At 39.7% G+C, this 20,211-nt stretch overlaps 2 protein-coding genes across 2 annotated transcripts in view; one reads left to right on the top strand and one right to left on the bottom strand.

Moving 5' to 3' along the window:
• Positions 1–7,265, top strand: part of UBA6 (ubiquitin like modifier activating enzyme 6) — a 30,999-nt gene extending 23,734 nt beyond the window's left edge. Inside the window, exons 27-33 of the mRNA XM_082483113.1 lie at positions 6–77; positions 1,304–1,421; positions 2,381–2,574; positions 3,208–3,335; positions 4,140–4,227; positions 4,606–4,700; positions 7,046–7,265. Coding sequence (XP_082339239.1) covers positions 6–77; positions 1,304–1,421; positions 2,381–2,574; positions 3,208–3,335; positions 4,140–4,227; positions 4,606–4,700; positions 7,046–7,181 — 831 coding nt within the window. The 3' untranslated portion in view covers positions 7,182–7,265. The remainder of the gene's footprint in view (positions 1–5; positions 78–1,303; positions 1,422–2,380; positions 2,575–3,207; positions 3,336–4,139; positions 4,228–4,605; positions 4,701–7,045) is intronic.
• Positions 7,266–12,599: 5,334 nt separating this feature from the next.
• STAP1 (signal transducing adaptor family member 1) lies at positions 12,600–20,207 on the bottom strand (the record flags this gene model as incomplete). The annotated part of the gene is made up of 8 exons (XM_082482477.1): positions 12,600–12,728; positions 13,533–13,602; positions 14,249–14,377; positions 15,000–15,157; positions 16,048–16,104; positions 16,792–16,905; positions 17,597–17,668; positions 20,070–20,207. The coding sequence occupies 8 exons, from the start codon at positions 20,205–20,207 to the stop codon at positions 12,600–12,602; spliced, it is 867 nt and encodes a 288-aa protein (XP_082338603.1).
• Between the last annotated feature and the right edge of the window lie 4 nt (positions 20,208–20,211).

Below are 20,211 nucleotides of genomic sequence, written 5' to 3'. Positions count from 1 at the left end.
AACAGGATTTGTCAGAGGAAACTATTTTCAAGATTATTTCAGCTGTGAAAGTACCAGAGTTCAGACCTTCAAACAAAGTAAGTGTGATATTTAGTTTAATGGAAAAAAAAAAAAAAAATAATCCACAAGCAGTGTCCCACGTCTCCAACTACTTCTTGCATTGATGTTGATGAGAGGTAAACACAAACTAAAATGTGTTTTGGGGAAACAAGAGTGTGGCATACAGCACTGCTTTAACTTGATATAGCTAAGGTATTTATGTACCAGATGCTAAATGCAAGATGTGGGGTTTCTTTGCCTTTTCAAAATGATTTGTGGTAGCATCGCTTGCCATGCATGAGTGTGATTGTAAGTCTGCAAGCTTTTTTAAAGTTTATATGAGTCTATACTACTTTAATAAAAGTAGTAAAACTTTACTCATAAGCAACTTTAAAGCAATTCAAGACTAGTGTCAATTTGTTATTTCTTTCTAGGTAATATAAAGGAAGTGTTATTATTTTTATGTTTATTTTTGAAGTGTTAACTTCAAAACCACATAAGTGTTATTGTGCAGTGGCTAGCATTTGTTGTCATTTAAAATTAGTGAATATTCCACAGTGCTTTAATATTTTCTTGCCGAGTGTTAACACTTGTCTCATGAATGCTTGCCTTGTGAGACGAAACTGATCTTTTGACTCAGAATCACATAATGGTTGAGGTTATAAAGGACCTCTGGAGACCATCTAGTTGAATCCCCTCGCTCAAGCAGGGGCAGCTAGAGCAGGTCATCAAGGACTCTGTTCTATCAGGTTTTGAATATCTCTGAGGCTGGAGATGCCACAGCCTCTCTCTGCTACCTGTGCCGTTGTTCAACCATCCTCACAGTTTCAGTTGTGATTTTTTGTTTGTTTTTTCTTTAAAGTATTTTTTTGTTTCTTATGGAATTTTATGTGCTTTGATTTGTGCCTGTACCCCCCTTGTCCTGTCACTGGTGAAAACAGTCTGTTTCTGTCACCAGTGAAAACAGTCTGGCTCTGCCTTCTTTACTTTCCCCCCATGAGATATTTATACACATTGGTAAGACCCCACTGAGCCTTGTCTTCTCCAGGCTGAACCATCCCAGCTCTCTCAGCTTCTCCTTGTATGAGAGATGCTCCAGTCCTTTGATCTTTGTGGTCCTTGGCTGGACTTGCTCCAGTAAGTCTATGTCTGTCTTGAACTGGGGAGGAAAGACTGCAGGGAAGACAGGAAATCTAGTACACTTCACACTTGTGCTGTACAAAGTTCATGTATTTTATTACTCAAGCACTGCACATGCTTGCAGGTTGTACAGACAGATGAAACTGCAAGAAAACCAGATCATATTCCAGTCAGCAGTGAGGATGAAAGAAATGCTATTTTCCAGCTGGAGAAGTCTATTCTATCCAATGAAGCTCTGGAAAGTGAGTAGTGCAAACTAGTTTCATAGCTTCATAACATCCTTGCGATTGCACTGCTACTCATATGACATTCAGGTCTTTGCATAAAGCAGTTCTGTAGTTCTGCAAGAAGCTGATAGCTGATATCTAAAGCTTTCTGAAGTGCCCTGCAGATAACTGTCCTTATTTCTTGACATTACCCTATGCTTCTGTATTTCTGAGATTCTTGCAAGTTTTAGGGTTCTCTGTTTTACTTGAATGTAAGTACAACCCTGGTGACAGCAAGCAGGCAGCAGGGAATTGAATTCTGAGGAGGGAAAGGGTGGTGGCTTGATCCCAGATAGATGGAAAGTGATTCTGGTATGAGGAGGTTGAGAGTTACTACTTACAGGAATCAATCTGAAATTATCCTAAATTGTGAAGGCTGTTAAAGTCTTCTTCAGCATCTTCTAGATATGTTAAAATGAGGATGTTTGAATCCCATTTTTGTGCCTGGCCACATGAAGAGGTCATTGGGCAACAACAACATGCGTGCATTTTTAGCCTGTGAACACAGGGGAGAAAGATTAGCTTAGCTCTAACCCATCCCAGGGACCGTCAACCCTGACCTCTGTCTCCCATGTACTGAGTCCATAGTGAAATGGTTACAGATAAACAAAGCTAATTGAGGGAATTCTTACAGGATGGAGCTATAGCAAGGTGGGCTGTACAAGAAACATCCATAGGACTGTCCAAAATCTTGGTGTTTTAAGGAAAATAAAATTTTGGAGCTCTGTTGATGTTTCTTTCATTACTCACTTTTAACAACTGGTATTGGTAGGGGCATTTCTGCTTCAAGCAAGTTGTAAGTAAGGCACCAAGCTCCAGAATGAGAAGTTTTTAATTTGTTAAGATTCTAGTTCCCTATAACTTATGTTTAGGACATCTTCTGGGTCCTAAAAATAATTTTTCCTCTTTTTTTTTTTTTTTTTTTCCACGAGCAGATGACTTGCAAATGAAGCCCATCTCCTTTGAAAAAGATGACGATAGTAATGGGCATATAGATTTCATAACAGCAGCATCAAACTTGCGAGCCAAGATGTACAACATCGAACCAGCAGATCGGTTCAAAACAAAGCGCATTGCTGGAAAGATTATTCCTGCAATTGCAACAGCTACTGCTGCAGTATCAGGGCTGGTGAGTATGCTTTTTAGAATGCCTATTTCTTTCTCTTACTGTTCATTTCCTAACACTGTTGTCTGGATGTTGATTAACACTACACTGAAAGAGCCTCGTTAAAGAAATGGGTTTATTTCAAACTTAATAATCTTTTTTCTCATGTAACAATACAAAAGGTCGCTTTTGGTTCTAGATGTGGTAAGCCCTTGGTGCTTTTATTTCTGATTTGCTGACCAGAAAGAGAGGTTGGAGATGAGCGTTTTGGTTTGTTTTCTGCGGTTAATACTAACTTCCATCAGAGTGCCACTGCCAAGAGTGGAAAGGATCTGTTTTGTAGTAGTTCACATCCATGCACTTCAACAGAACTGCATCCTTTGTTGAGGTGTCTTGAATTAAACCATTTTGGAAGAGTCCTACATTAGGAATGCTTTTGAACGTTTTAAATATTTCCATTAGCAGCAACAGAATTTATTTCTGTGGCATATTGGGTTGCATTTCCAGATGTGATTTACTCTGCCGATTGGACAAAGGCTGATCTCGTTAACAACTTACTCTGTAGTCGCTGGCTTTGTAACTAAACTAGTGTTGATAATGCAGTATTTAAGACCTGTGTTTGGTCTCATGGCAGTATGGGATTCTTATTTACTGCAGGTTGCACTGGAACTCATCAAAGTTGTGGGTGGCTACCCAGCTGATGCATACAAGAACTGTTTTCTGAACCTAGCCATTCCCATAATGGTCTTTACAGAAACTGCTGAAGTAAGAAGAACAGAAATCAGGTAAGAAGGACAACAGTAGAAGGGCAGTATTTGGAAACCTGGTAGCTGATGCTTAGAACTTGGTGAGCCGTTACAAGAAGCGTGAAGTTTGTTCAGTTATTAAGTCCAGATAACCAGATTGAGACCTTATGTGCTTGCATAAGCAGAACTATGATGGAACCACAGTTCATGGTCATACTTCAATTAAACGTTACAGATATTCAAGGTTATTTTTTGTTGTTCTTTAAACTTGGAAGATCATGAATCACTTAGTGCTTGCTATCAAACTCTATTATCCATTTACCACGTACTGCTAAAAGCGTAAGGGATATTCTTAGTACTGCCAAGGGTGTCCCATCATGCATTGCTCAAGAACTTCCTGTTTGGAAACTGCAGCACATACCCTTCTGTCCTAATTTTAAAAACAGTGGTTTTAAGGGCTTAGTTTTGTTTTCAGTGGAAGCTGTTGCTAGTGAGGCTTTAAAAATCTAGATGAGTTAGATGTGTGGCATGTTTATTAATAAACATCCTGTCAGCACAGACTGGACAGACATGTGCATCTTAGTCAGTAGAAGAGCTATTTTTCAGTAGGTCTGAAAACTTAGTAAGTTCATTGCTGTATACTGTGTTTACCCAGAGTTCTTACTGTGTCTTGTGCTTAGCCAGGTCAAAGGTCTGGCTAAATGGCAGCAGAGAGGGAAGAGATTTTTTGCTCAAGGTAAAATAGCAAGTCGCTAGAAGACATGACAGTTCTTCAATACCTGTTTAAAGGAAGTGCCTGAGTTCACGTTCTAAAGTAACAAACAACCTTTCTCTTTAAAACAGAAATGAGATATCATTTACAATCTGGGACAGGTGGACAATTTATGGGAAAGAGGATTTTACTCTGTTGGATTTCATAAACGCTGTCAGAGTAAGTCCTGTGCTGTACTGGGTTAATACAAGACAAGAGGAAAGGGTTTTCTTGTTTTGGGTTGTTGGTTTGGGTTTTTCTGTTTTGTTGTTTTTTTTTTTTTTTCTTATATCAAGTTATTGTTAAACCAGAGTAATTCTAGAAAGAATTAATGTCACCAGGAATGTCTCTAAACATGTCCAAGCCTACTTTCAAATTCTTTGTTAATTTGACTCAAATATATCATAATAAAACTTCTGTCAACATCCATGCATTAGCAAGTTTTCTGGTTGGGGTCCTATGGTTTTAAATACTTAGTTGTAGTATTAGCAGTAGTAGTATCTGCTGGCTTGTGCAGCTGTCCTAATCCTTTAATAAGTCTTAATTTGTGAATTCCAGGAGAAATATGGAATTGAACCAACTATGGTTGTACAGGGAGTCAAAATGCTGTATGTTCCTGTGATGCCAGGTCATATTAAAAGATTGAAGCTGACGTAAGTATAACTGGAAAATTGATTGAGGGATACGAGTGCATGTACAAGTTATGTTCACTGGTCGTATCATAACGATGTGTGCCTGACAGCAATGTTTCCTCTCAAAGCAGTTGCTAGTTATTAGTATTTGGGAAGTTAAAAAGTATTTCTTTCTTTTGGGAAAAGAAAAAAAAAGAAAAGAGAAAGTGAATTAAATTCTGTGATGAGGACAGGAGACTTGCAAAATGCTGCTCAAACTGATGAATGCCAGAATGAGAAACCCAAAGTCTGACAGTGAGGTGTTTTGGGGAAAGAATGTACCTTGGTTCAAGCAGAACAAGACTAATTGAACCTTTTTAAACTGGCTTAATACTATTGGTCATATTTAGCAACTTGGGTCTGAAAGAATGAGAACATTTATTTGGGAAGGAGTTAATGTATTGGTTGCAGATTGAGATTTCTGAAAGTCTGTTCAGTTCATAGTAACTCCTTGAGATTCTAGCTCACTTTAGCCCTTTTAAAAATGAAGACATTCACAAGGCCTTGCAGTACCATTCACTGACAGGAAATTGGGGTATATCAAACTGGAAGTTTGGGAGGGTGTGAGGGCAGGGCATTGGTTTTTGACTGATAGTCCTTTGCAAAGTAACAGCCATGTCTCACCCAGGTTTAATTCTGCCTTACACGTTGATTGACCTTTAGCTCAAATTTTTTTCCTCACAGCTCCCGTGAAATATATGCTGGTCGGTGCTCACAGGCTTTGCTAAAGCAAGTAGATGCTCTAGCATTTACTACAGAATGATCAGTACTGTTTCAATGGTCTGCTAGTAGGTAACCTCAGGCAAAGTAGTATATGTTATGGACAAGCTACTTCAGGCTTCCAGGTAGAAAAGAGCCTGTAAATTGGTACTGTCTTTGGAGTGTCTGGCATACTAATATGTGACTTTACAGCCTATCTCAAAATAAGTTGTTTATATTCCTTCTCCTACAGCTGTATAAATTGTTTTGGATGAGTGGGGTGTGTAATGAAGTCAAAGGCGTGGTGTGAAGCTGCCGCCTTGCGAATATCAGGATTTCTTGTTACCCTGAGACTCAGTTCAAGCTTTTCATGTAGTTACAGCAACTTGGGGTTGTGTCACAAACAGTCCAAAAAGCTCTACAATATATTTGCACAGCAAACTCTGGTCTTGCTTGTGTGTTTGTTTTTTCTTAAGGTATTTAAAATCTCTCTCTCAGTGTAATATGACAAGCATTGCAAGACTCTGTCTTCATTTCAGAATTACAGCATTGACTGGTAGCATACTCCTTAAAAGCAAGTTTTAGAGAGGTAGTTATCTGTAGCTTGGGGCTTCCTCATGCAAATGGATATGACCTCAGTATCTTTGCTGAGAAAAGGCTAATGCTTTTTGTTCCTGCAAAGGAACAAGTACTTTGGGGAAAGCAGCTTTTTGACCTGCTTGCTAAAGCATAGCTGGAAGGGAAATCCTCCAAGTGACCTGTGAGGAATAGAAATGAGTGACGTATCCTGCCAGCCTCCTAGCATTTGAGCTGGCCTTATGAATTAGTGCTCTGAGTTGGCAAGAAAATAATTTTGACACATGCAAAGATATGTAATGAAAGTGAGGTTGATTGACCTTCTACTTCAGTATTTTATTGTGCAACTTCCAAGCAATAGCTGTAGCTTTTTGAGACTGTAGAGAGTAAAGGGGGGAAGTTGCACTAAGACATGACACACTTACCTAGTTTAAACTCATTGTGGTCATGAAGGAAGAAGTCCCTGATGCTGGCTGTCATCGTGTCCCATCCCCGCCCCCCCCTCTCCCCCCGCCTTGCTATTTGCCTTCAAAATTCAAAGACTTAACAAGTCTTAATTCCAACAGAATTGCTTTCCATCAGAATCGTGTGTCTAGTATTTGCACTGGAGTTGTTCTCCCTAATAACATATTAAACCCAGCCATTACTGGTATACCAAGAACACGCTCCTCCTTATTGACCAAAATCCTGCACAGAAAGCTAACTTTGCATTGTGCCTCAGTAGGACACCAAAAAGAAATTAGTTGGTGAGGAATCCCCTCCAAAACTGGCCATCTTGTCTTCTCTTTTGTACTGAGCACTTGTTAGTGAACAATGTAGTAGCTCACTAACAGGCTAAGTCTATCAAGAAATTGGAATACCATTTGCTGTACCTCAGGTTGAGGAACAAATTTGGTGTCAAAATTAAAAGGTGGCTTATTCTCTACTTTAATCTGGTTTCTAGTATGTTGGGCTTCATTGCTGGCAGTGAAATTCATCCTAGGCTGGCCCTGAATTCCCACTGCCAGTCCTCCTTCTGGTATGTTAACAAACTGTTCTTCACTTCCTTGTAGGATGCAAAAGCTTGTGAAACCATCAGCTGATAAGAAGTATGTGGATTTGACAGTATCATTTGCTCCAGAGGCTGATGGAGAGGAAGACTTGCCAGGGCCACCAGTGAGATACTACTTTGTTCAGGAAGCCAATTGACGGTAGAGACACTAAAATCACTCCCGGACCGTTTGTTCTGAAAGGAGTGTGCTAATTTTCAGCTATTAAAGATGGTACTATATATTTCATTTTGGTGAAGCCTTAATTAAAACAAATGGTGAAAATCAGTGGCTTTGCACTGAAGACAAACTGGATTTATGTTTCATCTGCTCCTGTTTTCTTCAAACCTGTTTGCTCAAAGGCGGATTGGTCACTCCCATGAGATGGAATGTCCAGTACAGTCCTTACATTAAAGACAGGATTTGTATTAATTTGTGGTGAGCTGAAGAAAGCAAGAAGAATGGTGAACCTAACAAATGGTCCCCAGGTGCAAATTAGGCACTGTTTAGAGAAGAGTGCAAAAAATAGGGAAACTGCTATTTTATACTTCTGGTGTTCTAAGAACATCTCAAATCCATTTCATATGTTACTTCTTTCTCAAACAAGAATTTCATTCTTGCCATCTACATGTGAGATTTAATCCATCCAAAAGGTTTAAACTCCCGTTGAAAAGCAGATGAACTGCTTTATTGTGTTGTTGGTGCTCTCTTCTGAACAGTTAGTGATGCTGTGTGTCAGAGCAGCTATCTTATGTCAGTCTCAACACGGAAACATAGGGAGGTAGGTCTGGAGTAGGTGTAAATCGTCACAGCTTCCCTGAAGTCAAGATAATTGTTGATTATCTGCACTAAGACTGTTCTTTGGGGAATACTGTAATATGGGGAAAGTGGAAACCTATTGGAGAGCTGAGTTAACGCTTTCAACAATAAATCTTTGTCTTCAAGAAAGAGAAAATGTTTGGTGTGGTTGACCCTTTCTGCCTTCACCAAATGAAAAACACTAGCCAATGATGACTTTGAAAGGAGGAGAAGGCAAATGGCTTTGGATGTTTGTCATAGCAAACACTGTTTCCTCAGCTGCTCCTTTTGGTACCATTTCCTTATAGCGAGTGGTTATGCTGTACACCTGTCCACAGCACAAGTCTGAGTTGCACTGAACCCTGAGGATTTTATTATCATTGTCAGTCAGTTACTAGGATATATGAGTATAAATAATCTGCTTAATCAGAAATAATTAGGGACTAGCTTTGTTGCTGTGGTGAGGCAGAGGTACTTTACAGAAACATTTGTGGCACCGCCTTATTTTTTCTATCATTTAAACACTGTATAGTTGAGCTGTTAGTTCTTTTTTTCTCCCAATGGTGATAGAGTGAAGTGAGGTTAGAATAAAGACCTATGAAGTGGAAAAACTTTTAATGTGTTTAAGCTTTAGAGATTGTGATTGAACATCATCTCCTGCAGCTCTTGCAAAAGCTATTGACTACTTAGCTATTTATCCTTGATCATAATTTATTAAGCTTTAGGGATACCTTCATATTTAATGAACATTATTGATCAGGAATTTTACCTCTCCTTTTTTCCCTTCTCGGTTAGTTTTAGTCAGAAATAACAGCTCTTAGTCTGGGAACTTGGAACACCAAGATGTATGGAACTGAATAGCTGGAATCACCACAATTATTCCAATATTTGGGATTTAGTCTTACGTGTGGGATATCTTCTGGAAGGCGTATATAGTTTTACAGTCAGTCTAGTTTATAGATATAATTTTCTAGATTAATAATACTGCTTTTTAAACTAACTTATTTCTTTTTTTTTTATGAACTTCTTTTAGAGAAACTTTTTGAAACAGGAGAAAAGATAACTATGTTTAGAGTGCAGAGAAGGCACAAGCAGACATTAAGTCTCCACTTCTAGATGACAACTAAAACGTATTTTACCGTGGCAGTATTAGAATCTGAACTCTTAATGGAAATCACTAATTAGTGCTAAGGATCACTTAAAGGTTTATGTCAAGTCAAAAGCACTGTCACCTCTCACAGTTGAAGACTGAGAAATAAATGAAACTTTAAGTACACTCTGGTACGTTAGTGTGGTGTTAACATCATGCTTATACTTTCAAAGTAAGTAACATAAAAATAGCAAAGTCTCAGTACTTGGCTAGAATGCCATCTGACGATCCTCAGGGTTTAAAGTAAATTTCCAGATATAATTAATGGGATGTTTTTTTATTAATGACAACGCATACAGCTTTTTGAGACCCTTGCCAGAAAGTCCAGGTTGAGTTTGGCAGGGATCAGGGCCAGAAATTGCAGACATGAGTGTATCTCTATGCTGCTGTTATTGTATGTATTTGTCGGATGGATGTCTGTTCTATGGATGGGTTCTGCTCAGTTGAACAGCTGCTGATGGAAAAGCTGAAAATGCACAATGGATCTAGATATTTACTAGCAGACCTTTAAAAGGTAACCTAGGTAAAATCTTACAAGTAATAACCTAAAGAGGACTTTATATGGAAGAACTGTGCATATCAAGTGGCTCATTAAAATTGTTTTTCATGTTTTAAAACTTTCTGAATTGCTGATATGGAGAGTGAATGTATTTATATTGAAGGTTGTGCAGAGTGGAGTGAGCTGATTCAGTGTGAATTTGTGCGTGATATGGCCTGTTTCTCAGTCTGTGGCTGCTTTTAATCAAAAGTCTCAGCAGGTGCCTCAGCATGATCATGCTAAAAGGGCTCAGTCAAACCAGGCAAGTGAATTTCGGGGTGCTGTTCTTCCAGATCTCCAGCGCTGTTGCTACCAGTGCTAGCACTGCAGAGGCTCATTAGCACTACCTGGAATCTGAGGACTGCTTGCTTGCTCCCCACCACACCCCCCCTCATTGTACTGAAAGCTTGTGTGTGTCAAGGACTGTTTGATGCTCTATTCCCGTGGAGCAGCTAGAACTAGCCATCTCCCTGTAGCAATGAAGAACTGTCTTTCCACTAGAACACTTTGAATAGCTTTCCTTCAAAATTTTATTCTTTGAAAGAGCAGTTGACTTTCAGAGATGAAGTTTTATATCAGTATTAAAGATCTTTCTCACTCAAATGCTTTCTTACAGAGTTTGCTCGTATTTACATTAGCTTTCCCATAATTTCTTGCATTTTAATAGTTGCAGGAATGTTTGTGCATGCAAAACATGAGGTATTTAATACCCAGCTCTGCTGTTCTCTATGGTTAATCTCTATGTTTCTTTAATGCTAGGAGTAGAGAGTGTTCTGTGTGAAGATGATGCTACTGCTAACAAGACTGTTTTGGCAGATCTGATGGATTTAGGACTTACACAAGGAGTAAAAAGTACATGTGTTCGGCTTTTTTCCCACCCTTTTCCTATGTATTATGAATATGTGAATGTCTATTAAAAAAAAAGTGCTAGTCAAGAATAGCAACTACAGAAAAAGAACACCACCTTGGCCTCTGTGAATGCAGAAACCCTGTTACCTCATCACAGCATCTCACATCCTGAAATGTGACTTTGAGCTAGGCAGAGAGTTTGTGTATGTCTGACTTATCAAACATAAGTAGATGCTTTAGATAAGTTCATGTTCTTAATTTTCCTTGTGTCTTTGAAACAATGTGGCTGTAGGCCAGTTCTTTGCAGAAGATAATTGAATTTCAGCCAAATGCAATTGGCTTGTTAGCTTGAAAGGTTTATCCATCCCTGTTAATTATCTCCTGCGTTGCAATTAAAGAAAGCATACTCTGCTGCAGCACAGCACAGCAATCTAAACCTTTGTCCAAAGGTTGATAAGTTTTGACTAGATAGCTTTTGAGTGTTTATTTTAGTAAACGTATCTTTTGCTATCTTTTGTGTGGTCAATGAAGTGGCTAGTGTGGGTGTTTATCTATCTGTGCTGCAGAAAGCTTACTGAGGCTCAAGCTTAAAGGTGTCATGAGTTACAGCATTGATAACACCAGCAGAACTGTCTTGCTAGTAAATGAATCATTTTGCATGACAAAAGTGAGATATAGTGGAGTATGAAGTTCTCCCTTCTCACGGCAACACAGAAGTTTCAGTTTCATGCTGAGGAAAAGCTGCAGCTCTAACCTGATGCATACTGAGCAGCACCGTCTTCACAAAGTGGTCTTAAGTATTTTCATGAAAAGAAAGTGCTAATGCCTCAGGTTATGTTATACTTTTATAATTAAAGTCGGTGTGCCCTCATATGGTCACACATAATCTATTATTTAGAAATACATGGGCATTCTTTTAAAATAACCTTACCAAGCCTTGACTGACTGCCATAATTCTTGAAACAAGTAATAATTAATTTGTCATTCCCAAAAGAACATGATGATCAATGTTGGTGTGGAAATAAGAGCAACTCTGCCTAGAGCACTCCCTGCACGTTTAGCGAAGGTGCTAGCTGCCTCGGTACCTAGATTATAGCTGTCTTCAGCTGAGCTGTGTGAATGCTCCTGCTAGACTCTGGAGCTAGTCATCTCCACTAACTATAGAAGAAGTATAGCTCAGCAGCGAGTACCCATCCTGTAAGTACTTCATTCAGTCCAGCTTCCTGGCAGAACTTAAATGCTGAAAATACTAAACTTGGATCTTGCTGCTTATCACTTCAGTTGCTTGTTTTGAAGGCTGGATCCCCGGTTTCCAATAAGATGGATGCTTGGTGGGATTCCACAACTGTTTGATATGATCAGCAGGGCTCTCGCATACCCTGCTGCCTTCCCTCGTTACTAGCTGTGCAATCTTGTCTTCCTTGTTCATTTGTTGGGGCTTGTCTCAGCCTATGGAGTAGATAGTTCAGAGAGCTTAACCAACATCGATGCTAACTTGTTTTTGTTTAGTTTCCTGAAGTAGTTCTTGGCAGGGTCTAATAAATACCTCTGCTGGCATGTAGAAGGGGTGGGAATGTTCAGCTGGGCAGAAGATGTCTCAGTTTGCTTGAATTTATGCCCTCCCTCAGTTGTCTCGCATGGGAAGTGCCCCAGCTGCCTTACTGGGGATGTTCCAGGTCCTGTAAGGGTTGCATGACCTTGCAGAGACCGGAAGCCCCAGTTTAAGCTACCCAGACTTGTATTTGCTGCTTTTTGGTCTGTATTGCACCTCTCTGGCAGCGTGCAAAGTGCCAGCAGAAGTGAGGCATCCCAGCTACCTCTGTGGGATGTCATAAATGGCACTGTGATATTGTTACAAGTGTGTAGACAAGAAATGGGGTTTTTAACACAAAGTTTATTGCACTGAGTCAGTGACAGAATTGAGCCCACAAAGTCTGCCTAATTTCAATACAGTAGTTTTCTATCACATTTTTGCAGAGGCAATGTGCCCTCTCTTTTTCACTCTTTTATTCTTTTTCCACATTTAAACTTCTGTAGGAATTGGTGTTTTTTGCCCTCCCCAAATCTCAGAAGTTTCTCTGGGAGAAGCTGCATCACATTCTTGGTTTTAGGGCAAACAGAGCTGTTCTAGAAATTGAGAAAGATGAGCTTGGGGAATGCCTTCTGTTATCTTCAATAGTGCAGAATTCCTGTGCTGCTTCCTGTGTCTCTTTCTTCTAGCAGGACTGTTCCTGTGTGTGCCTTCAGCAACTAGCTTGCTTTCGAAACACTGGGTCCTCTGCAGCACGTGTCTGTATGACATATGGCTTCAGGTTCCCTCGGGTTTGGGTCACAAAGTAATTGACAACATCCTGAAGGCTTCGGAGTGTCACCTGTTTCACCAAAACAAAAACAACTAACCAAACAAAAAAACACCACCAAACAAAACATGCTACCTGTGCTGAGAATATATTTTTTTTTTAAAACCTACTGGCAGGCTGGTATCCCTAACTGTTTCTCAAACAACTGATCCTGGATTTACATCCAGTCTAGGACAGCGCTCTGCAATCTATGGTAACATTTTGACCCTTGAACATGTAACCCCTTCCACCAAATGAGTAAACAAACCAAAAGAGAGATCCCTTTCTGCACTGTTGTGCTCTTCAATGAGTGCTGGTGCTCTTTCAGCAGATGCTTTTTCAAACCAATAGGATGTTTCTCAGGCCATGACTTAAACATGTCTTAAGAAAAGTGGAAGAGAATGGTTTTAAATCAAATAACAGGGTCCATACAGCGTTGCTCATACTTCAACTAAGTTAATTTTATTTCTTAAAGTTACATGGAATGCATTTTGAACTTCCTCTACCTGCAATGCGAGCTCAGTTTTCAGACTTAGTACAGAAGCCTGAGTTGAAAAACAAAAATAATTAAGCAATCTTGAGTGTTTGTGAGTGGTTTGATTTTATTTTTGTTAGAAGATGCTGATGGGAGGAGGTTCCTACTTTACTAGTTCTTAAAAGATAACTTGTTCTTCGCAATTATGTTAGTTGGACTAACAAGAGAGGTGAACTCTCCACATACTTTACTTTGACTCACAAATTATAGTTAGGAATTTACTAAAGCTTTTTCTAATTGTTTGCAAAGTGATATTTCTTATACCTGCTTAAGAATCTTCAACAAGGGAATTGCTCACTTACCTGTCTTTCCAATTCGATAACGTAATCTGTTCCTTTAGACATCACTTTGTAGTGCTTTAAGCGTGGGGCACTGAAAGAAAATGGAAGTTGACATACTGCCCAAAATGAAATACTTTTTGATGTATCATTGTCATTATAAACTCCTTTGCAGGAGCAATGGGTGTGCTTTGTAACATCCCCAGAGCTTATTGAAGGTGTGTGGCAGAGTTTGTTTTTTTTTTTTCTGTTTTAGTTTAGAAATGCTGTGAATTGCAAATCTCATTCCTGGTGTCTCAGATGCCTCTTGTTCTGAAGCTCTGCAAAAGCTAAAGCATGGCAATTCAGTTGAAATGTGGTGTGTTCATATACTAAGTTACTATTTGAAAATACTTGTCTCTTTCATTTTTTGTTGTTAATTTTACAAAGGGGTATGGCTTTTTCCATTTTTGTTCTGCATGATGATTTCTTAAGCTGAATAGGGTTTCATGGCAAAGAAGGGAAGCCCATTTACCCAAGGAAATGGTCTTTTCCTGGTTGATTGTTATTGCTTCTTTATTTAACTGGCTTTGGAGAAGGACAGAACCAAGAAATCAGTCTCAGGCCCCATCTGCTTTTCTCAAAATAGCCTAAAGGCAAGGCATGTGTCAGGAGATGTTAACTCTGGGTACTAAGAATTCAGCTTTTAATACAGTGCATACTAGTTAAGAATGGGATAATATATTGTGGAATCAACCTACTCCAGCTTCTGTCGGATAGTGATTGCATAGTTCTTGCTGTCGCTGCCAGGACGCAGGATCAAATTCCCATGTGAAGGGTTCTTTTCTAACATCTCTATCGCTTCTTGCCGAGATACTGCATAGAAGCATCTGCATAGAAGGGAAGAAACAGCATGAGAGTTACGCTGGCAAGGCTGTGTCATTCTAAGCTGCGTGAAGAGATGGACTACCAGGCTAACACCTCTTCACAATGCTAGGCTTATCCAGGGTAACTAGTCATGGCCAAGAGGCAGGACATCTGATGGACTCTGGCTGATTAATGCTCCTATAGAAGCATAATTCAGGACAGTAATGCTTTGGCCTTCTCAGAGAGAAAGTGAAGCTTTCATACAGGTATGACACTTTCTGGACCCTTGGAAAGAATGTGAGAAGAGTAACCTGGATTTACCTTGAATTTCTCAATGGTAATCAGCACTTTCTCAAAAGGGCAGATACAGCAGCCCAACGTGTGGCTTTCTGAAAAGTTTTTTAAGCATAGCAATACGCTGCACTCAGTTTTTTCAAAACAAAAGGCATTGTAGGAAAGCTCCAGGAGTAATCTTTTGCTTAGGAGATCTCTATAAAGGTCTTGAAGTAGATTTGGTTCATTAAATATTATACAGCCCTTGTACAACAGCTGAATTTTGAACCTCTGCATGGAAATAATACTTTGAAGGAAGAAGGGAAGGGTCTTTAGTCAGGTTGGGGTTTGCATAGTTCAGTCAGAGCTTACGCTGGCATAGTGGTAAATGTACTGCTGGGAGGGCTCTTTGTGTTCAAGGATGCACCGGAACAGTTGTGAAGTGTAATCCTTTTCTTTTCCTTCTCTAGCACTTCATGCATTCTTCTAAGTTGCTCAGGTAGTAATGACTCATCTGGTGGAACTGATAGCTGAAAATGAACAGCGTAATTGAAAAGAAAATGAAAGAGTGGACAAACATTGTAAGCAATCATTTCTGTGTGCATCATAGCTAATCTCTGAGCACAGCTGCTGTGCAGAAATCTTTCTTACTGCTTGGTTTGAGCAGCTGTGATAATCTGGAAGGCTTGGATATGCATCTGCTTTGAATAAAATCCTGCACATATGTGTCCTGATTTAGAAGAAATATGCATTGAAAGAAGTGGGAATGATGTAAGAATCCACAATATTTTGCAGTTGCTATACTGCAAAAGGCTGTGTAAATGCAATTTAAACTATTTCCTCCATCCTGAGCTTTTTAAGTGATTCAACTGGGCCAATATAAAGCCATTTGTGAACAAACTTAATTTCTTTTTCCACTGGTCATTATCACAGAGGGTCTTCGTATTTTCAAAGTGCATTTAGCTAAGAATAATAGTAGAATAAAACACAGGGCTGAGGGGTTCACTCAGACGTGCCGTTTGGCCGCTTCTTTGGTTATGTCTTTATCCCCTGATAAAGACCTAGAGAGCTGTCTTTCTCAGAGCAGGCTCCCTTTTTTACAGCTGCAGGGGATGGACTTGTGCTAGAAGTGTTTTCCTTCGTGGACAGCAAACAGTGTCTGACTAGCTACCATGACAGACTGTGTATTGCAGATGAGCTAGGGTTAAAATCAGCCTGAATTTTGCTCTCCTCAGGAAAAAAAAAAATAAACAAACAGAAAAACCCAAACAAAACAACAAAACCTCTCAAGAGTTTAGCGCATGCAAACACCTTAGAAGCAAGGCTTTGTGCCTGTGGAAGCCAGCTTTTGGCATGCATGAAGACAAAACCCCTTTATAGAGACTTTTGACATGAAGTGAGATATAAAACTCTTCCATACCTCTGTTACAGTGAGAATAAAACCCTTCCATTCTTTCCCACGTTCACAGTCATCAGCCTGAGAGAACAGAAAACGATGGTGTAAGAACAACTACAGCAACAGTAAAAAAAGTATATTTCATGTGGAAGCCTCAAATAACTCTCACCCTTTTAGAAGCACCATGCCTGGAAATGAGCTCCCTGCCAAGCTACATCACAGCCTGAAACCCTGCGCTTCCCCAGTACTCCATGTTTAATTAGAGGGAGAGGAAAGAGGTGGGAAAGTAAAAAAACCTATATGCTCTGTTGGAGTAAAAGGAGAAGGTTATGTGGATCCAAGGAGAAGGCCATGCTAAGGTGATAGGTGAGTCTCAAGTATAAAACCTTCTAGATAGTTCCTGAGCACTACAGTCTGTATGGCTTCTAAATGGCAGGGTGGTCAGATATTTTATCACCACCTTGGTTTTACAGGTGACGTGGGCCTGTCAGTGTGGTACTTCCTGTTTTCTCTTGTATATTTTCTTGCTCAGTTTTTTGCTCTTTTCATATTCCCAGATACTCCTGAGAAGAAATTCTAATGCCTGGAGGGGGAGTTCCCCCGATGTTCAGTTCCTTGGCCCTGCCTTTTGGTGCTGCCTGGCTGCAGGCGGTACGCTTACATGTCAAGAAGGCTGCTCTACTCCCACACCAAAATGGAGCTCTGAATATCTGTGGGAGATGAGTAAAGTACCGAGTGGCTTACAAATCACAGCTTTCCTCTTTTTACCTTAAGTTCTAGTTCCCCATTTGACAGCATCAGGATGAACTGTGCAGAGCCATTTTCATCTGGATAAACATTGGTTACTGAGGTCAAAGCTGATATATCCAATTTCTGTGAGTACTGAGGAAGGGGGAAAAGAGAAATAGCACAAGTTGTAATTTTCAGCAGAAATGTAGCTGCTCTCCAAAGGAACTTGTTTAGAAGAAAGTAGATTGAAACATTTTTTTCCTAGAACTTGGGTTTAGCTTAACTGACAGATGTGCCAAAGCTCAGTCCTTTGCTTCTGCTTGAGCTCTTCTCACCAACAATGTACCTCCTGGATTATTCCCATCCTAATCTTCATAATCACAACCAGATTAAATCCATGAGACCTCCCTGAGTATTTGCTTTGTGACTCCAACTGAACCCTCTGCCAGTGTACACCATAATAATACCAAGCACTTTTTCCTCAGCTGCATAAAGGAAAGTCATGTTACACACCATCATAATTTTACCCTTGTGCACAGCTGAATAAAAAGCATTCAGTAAAACATATCCACATTGCTCGATAATTTGTAGCTCAGGTGCCAAAAAAAAAACCAAACCTCTTTTTTTGTTTTGATGAGGCAAATGAATATGCTATAGTTTGTTTCACTCTGGCTTTCTGTGGTCTCAGCCTTTCTGTTAAAATGTTCAGTACTAGTTTTCTGGACTGCGCAGGTGAGAGAGGAAAGGATGCCAAGGCATGTCTGGAGTAGATAAGGACTAATTGATGAAAATAACTGATGCACTTAAATCAGATGAGTAGTTACAAAGATAGCAGATTACTCACTGTTGGGGCTTTCTTATCATCATAAAAGAAGAGCATAGTTCCTCTGAGTTCTGTCCAATACACTCTAAATTCCTGTTGGAAAGTAGGAAGTGTCAGTTTGTGAAGATGATCTTTTTAGTTCCCACAAAATGCTGAAAGTGAAAGAACTGCTAAGAAAAAAACGTGTTGTCATATGTTAGTTTTCAGTATTTTAAAGATCGTTAAAGAGCAAGTACATATTTTGCAGGCAGTTTATGCAAAAAAAGGGCAGTAAATAATTCTTCACAGGCAAAAAGATAGATAGGCTCTAGGCTTTGTTTTCTACTACCCTAATCTGGCGTGGAGCTAAAAAACTGTACTTCTAACTAATTTAAATCTTTGTCAAAAATCTGTCAAACAATGTAAAGAGGGTACGTAATGGAAGGAAAATATATTTTAAATGCCACTTTAAAATCTTGCTCTCCTTAAAAGGCATACAAGTGGCAAATAGTGTGAGGTGAACATGTGTAAAGACTCCAATCTTCTGAACACCATTGTCTTGCAGTGCCTATTTGCATTGAAATTTGATCCTGCCAGTTTACTTACTATAGGGAGATGATGGAGCTTGACAGTAGTCTGACCTATAACTGGACTTCTTGCATATGAAGTGGTATTTTACACGCTTTGTCTTTAAAATATGTGTAGTGTTAAATCAACACCATGCCAAGGTAAATAGGATTGTCTGACTCTTCTAACTGTTCCCTAATGCAGTCATGCCAGAGCGATGGTACATGTGCCGCGATACCCTGAGAACTATAGCTGTTATGGGACACTGAATTGGGAAGGCAACTTCTGTGAAACAGAAACTCTATTCTAGTTTTCAGTTTACTTACTTGTTTTATATTTGTTGTTTGGTCTTTGGGTTGTAGTTTTTTTGTTTTGTTTTGTTTCTGAGGTAGGGGTGTAAAATACGGTCACAAAAATTAAGAAAAAACCCAAACTTGTGAAGTCTGATAGGTCATACAAATTAAGGTGAGCAACATTCCCTAGAGTATTCTGGAGGTGATCCTTGCTCTTTACCTTGCTAGCTCCTAACTAGTCTTTCTGGCGGTTTCTGTCAAATTACTAGTGTAAAATTTCTATGGCATTCAGCCTCTGGACCCCAACCTCTAAGCACTGCAGTGTTGTGTTAAGGTAAATGCCCTCATTAAACCAACTGTCCCCGGCAAGTTGATGAAGGCTGTGAATGCTTGCTGTGGTATGGGGCTGGATGTCACGAGAAATTTTTGAACAGCACTGTATGAACTGGGCTTTCTGCTCTATGGAAAAGGAGTAACAGTAGTTGCCCTGGAGCACTTGTTACTCTTTCACAGCCATGAATATGTTTTTCTCTTGGGTATCTGGTTCCTCAAAAGTGGTAATACACCTCGTGAGTCCCACATAAGTCTCTTCAGATCAGCTGTGTATTATTACTCTGCCCTGTTAGTTTTTGTTATTCCAGTATGGTAGTTACTGAATCTCAGAAGGAGGGATTATTCAAGGGGGAAAAAAAAGGTTTTACATAAAAGGATATAAAGGAATGTAGCAGGAAGCTTTATTAAACTTCCAGTTGTTCTCCCACTAGATGCAACAAAGCAATGTGTTGAATAATTTCTAGTGCTGCAGAAGAATTAATAGTAAGATTATTAGTCTACTTGTTGTTTCTTGGAGTTCCTGTTTTCTGTGGTACCTAGTTGTTCCTGTATTTGTGAACCACCATGCTATTTTGGTCTTTTGATTGTATCTACCTTTAGCACTGCGGGACCTTCATTTTCCCTACTCCGCTTCTGCATCTACAAAGATGTGAGTGTAGGTAGGTTAAAAACAACTTTGTAACCCTAAGTACAGGGACTACGATTATCAAGTGCTAAAAAAGGGTGTTCAGCTTGATTAGGGACATGCTCTGAACATACGTGCTATTTTAACATACACAAGCATGTAAGCATTTAGAGATTTGTATCCGAAATAGTTACTTTGGGTCAAAAAGTCACTCTTATTTTCCTAGTTAGTCCACATATGTTAACTCATCAGCCCTTACTGACAAGGAAAAGCAGATATAGAGAATCTCACAGGTATTCCAGGTGGTATGTCACTAAAGACTTCAGGATGTGGATACTGTTCTCCAGTAAACAGGGGATGCGTCAGAGCAATATAACCATATCAGACTCTGCTCTTGGTATTGAAAATATTGCATTAGCTTTTCACCGTGGTGGTTGCTATGAAATCAGTAAAACTCAATCCACATTTCAATAGGTAATAGTAAATTATAATGAGATCCTGGAGATATTGATGGTGACCTTACATCATTTATTTTACTCCCCCCTCAAGTAACATGAACAGAAATAACTAGATATCATTTTTTCAGTGCAACCATTTGTGCCAGCCAGTGCTGAGAAACATTTGCCCCCACAGACCTGTCGCTCCCAGCAATACATTTTTTGAAGAAGTATTTCGATACATCCACTGCACACCTTACCTGGCATCTTGAGTGCCGGACGGACAGGTAACTTTGGAAGTACAAAGGCAAACCGGTAATCCTCTGCCTCTCCTGGGAGATTCGCCGGGGGGCTGGCTGGGGAGTTTCCTCAGGCTGTCCCCTCGTGCCTCTCAGCATCCTT

This window comes from Vanellus vanellus (genome assembly GCF_965231255.1).
Source record: "Vanellus vanellus genome assembly, chromosome: 4".
Lineage (NCBI taxonomy): Eukaryota > Metazoa > Chordata > Aves > Charadriiformes > Charadriidae > Vanellus > Vanellus vanellus.
Note: the sequence above shows the minus strand (reverse complement) of the source record. Positions and strands in the feature narration are given on the sequence as shown.